The 2,882-nt window shown below is 38.9% G+C and overlaps 1 protein-coding gene across 1 annotated transcript; it reads left to right on the forward strand.

Annotated features, from left to right (window-relative positions):
- Positions 1 to 1,170: 1,170 nt before the first annotated feature.
- LOC131605379 (uncharacterized) lies at positions 1,171 to 2,676 on the forward strand. The gene is made up of 3 exons (XM_058877740.1): positions 1,171 to 1,658; positions 1,764 to 2,146; positions 2,486 to 2,676. The coding sequence occupies exons 1-3, from the start codon at positions 1,171 to 1,173 to the stop codon at positions 2,674 to 2,676; spliced, it is 1,062 nt and encodes a 353-aa protein (XP_058733723.1).
- The last annotated feature ends 206 nt before the right edge of the window (positions 2,677 to 2,882 follow it).

Consider the following 2,882-nt stretch of genomic DNA (forward strand, 5'->3'; position numbering starts at 1 on the left):
ACTTTGGTCTTGTCCGGATCGGAAGCGTGGCTTGGATTCTAGATATTGAATCGGAAAGCGGTGAAACTTTGGGTTCACAATTCGGTACCACATGCATAGCGTCACATATCTTGCATTGAGTCACATTAAAATTATGCGATAATTGAGTGTGTGAAGTTGATGTAGTTGTAAAATGTGTATGAGTTTGATAGTTGAGACGGGTGGAGTTTGAATCCATACTTGACAAAGTGTGAGAATATGTGATAACTATGATTGTGTACTTTCTTGAGAATATAATAGTAGAATTGAATATTATATTATCTGTGCTTGTTGTATATGCGATAACATGTGAAATATGTGTTGATTACTATGATCTATTTTGTTTCACATAGTATGACTAATTGCTTGAAGGGTTGATTTAACCATTACATTCTGTTATACTTTCTTCATAATGGTTCGTATTCTCACCCTTCTGTTTTAATGTTGCCCTCGTTTGGCGACATGCAGGTTCTGGAGTTTAGTAGCTGCGTGTGCCTAGCCGGAGGTTCTTCCTTGGTTATTGGAGACTAGGTAGTGAGTCGATGCTCTGGTCATGTAACACTGGGTAGACTGGGTGTATTGAACTCATGTTATGTTTGTGTATGTATTATGCTATGACTGGTGAATTTATTTATTGATTACATGTCTTTTGAGAGGCTTACAAGCCAAACCTTTAATTATGTTTTATGTTGGATTGAGACTACTAGTCGATGTATGATCATGGTATGGGACATGAATCATTATAAATCACATGAGTATCATATATTTCCGCTGTGAATGCATATTCAGGTTAGATTGTGATTTGATATTGAGTGTTATTAAAAATGACCAGGAGTATTGTGCTGTATAGATAAATGCTGTCAGTTTTTTTTTGGTTTTTAGTTCTTCTCAAGGTATCAATGTGACGCCCTTTTGAATTATATGCATGTTATTCTCTGATTATTTGATAAATATTTTGGGGTATAGAAAGGGGTGTTACATTAGTGGTATCAGAGCATGGTCGACCAGTTGGTCAATAGTAGTTAATGTTTTCTTATCTTGTTGTATTTGATTTGTGTATCTGACACGATCGATACTGTATGTCTGGTTGTTTGGTTGTCTAGGACGATGGTTGCAGGCAGGAATGATGATGCTATTGCTGAGGCGTTGAGGATGTTGGCTAGCTCCATTGGTCAGATTCCTCAAGTGAATGCTGGTAACCGAAATGGGGATGATGATGAGTACCGTGCTTTAGGGAGATTCCAGAGGAACAATCCTCCTGTTTTTGAAGGTGAACATGAACTGGATAAAGCTCAAGCTTGGCTGAAGGCGATTGAGAAGATCTTCAGAGTTATGAACTGTACTGATGCTCAGAGGGTGCAGTTTGGTACTCATATGCTGGAAAAGGAAGCTGAAGATAGGTGGAACAACACTCTTCAGAGGTTTGAAGAAGATGGCATTGAGGTTACTTGGGATCTTTTCCGTGATGTTTTCTTGGAGAACTATTTTCCTGAAGATTGTCGTGGGAAGAAAGAGGTGGAGTTCCTTGAGTTGAAGCAAGGAAATGGTACCGTTGCTGTTTATGCTACTAAGTTTCAGGAGCTTCTCAAGTATTGTCCCCACTATAATACTGCTAATGCTGAGAGATCTAAATGTTTGAAGTTTGTGAATGGCTTGAGACATGATATCAAGAAGGTTATTGGTTACCAACAGATTACCCGTTTTACTGAGTTGGTTAACAAGAGTCGGATTTATGATGAGGATAGTAGAGAGAGTGCCTCTATCTACAAGAGTTTGAAAGGAAAGAATCAGGATCGTGGGAAACCGTATGATGACAAGAGGAAACAAGCTGGTTTTGGAAAGAAGCCAAGTTGGGGAGGATCTTCTACTTCACCTAAGTGTTTCAAATGTGGAGCTGAGGGTCATAAAGCTGCTGAGTGCAAGAAAGAGGTTACTACTTGTTTCAAGTGTGGCAAGTATGGTCACATAGCTACTAATTGCAGAGGTGGTTCGATTGTGACTTGTTTCAACTGTGGAGAGAAAGGCCACATTAGTACAAAATGTGACAAGCCAAAGAAGGAGCAAGCAAAAGGAAAAGTATTCGCATTATCTGGCGTGGGAGCCAATACTGATGAGAGGCTAATTCAAGGTACGTGCTTCATTAATGGTACACCTTTGATTGCTATTATTGATACTGGTGCGACACATTCTTTCATTTCCTTGGATTGTGCTAGGAGATTGAATCTTGTATTATCTGACATGCGTAGAAGTATGGTTATTGATACACCTGCTATGGGTTCTGTTTCTACTTCTTATGTATGTCTGAATTGTCCATTGAGTATCTTTGGTAGAAGTTTTAGGATCGATTTAGTTTGTCTTCCTTTAGAACAACTTGATGTGATTTTGGGTATGAATTGGTTGGAATTTAATCGTGTGCATATCAACTGTTTTGATAAGACGGTCATCTTTCCTGAGAATTGTATTACAGAAGATTTATTCTTGTCTGCTAAGCAAGTCGACGAATCAGTTCAAGGTGGGGCTGAATTGTTCATGTTGTTAGCAACCTTAGATGTGCGCGAGAAGAGAACCATTGAGGAATTGCCTATAGTTTGTGAATTTGCAGAGGTATTTCCTGATGATATAATTGATTTACCACCAGAACGAGAGGTTGAGTTTTAGATTGATTTAGTTCCTGGAACTAGTCCCGTATCGATGGCTCCATACAGGATGTCTGCTTCAGAGTTGAAAGAATTGAAGAGTCAACTTGAAGAGTTGCTTGAGAAGAGGTTTATTCGTCCTAGTGTATCTCCGTGGGGTGCACCTGTTCTATTGGTCAAGAAGAAAGAAGGTTCGATGAGATTATGTGTTGATTATAGACAATTGAA

The sequence above is a fragment of the Vicia villosa genome, linkage group LG5, assembly GCF_029867415.1.
Source record: "Vicia villosa cultivar HV-30 ecotype Madison, WI linkage group LG5, Vvil1.0, whole genome shotgun sequence".
NCBI classification, from domain to species: domain Eukaryota; kingdom Viridiplantae; phylum Streptophyta; class Magnoliopsida; order Fabales; family Fabaceae; genus Vicia; species Vicia villosa.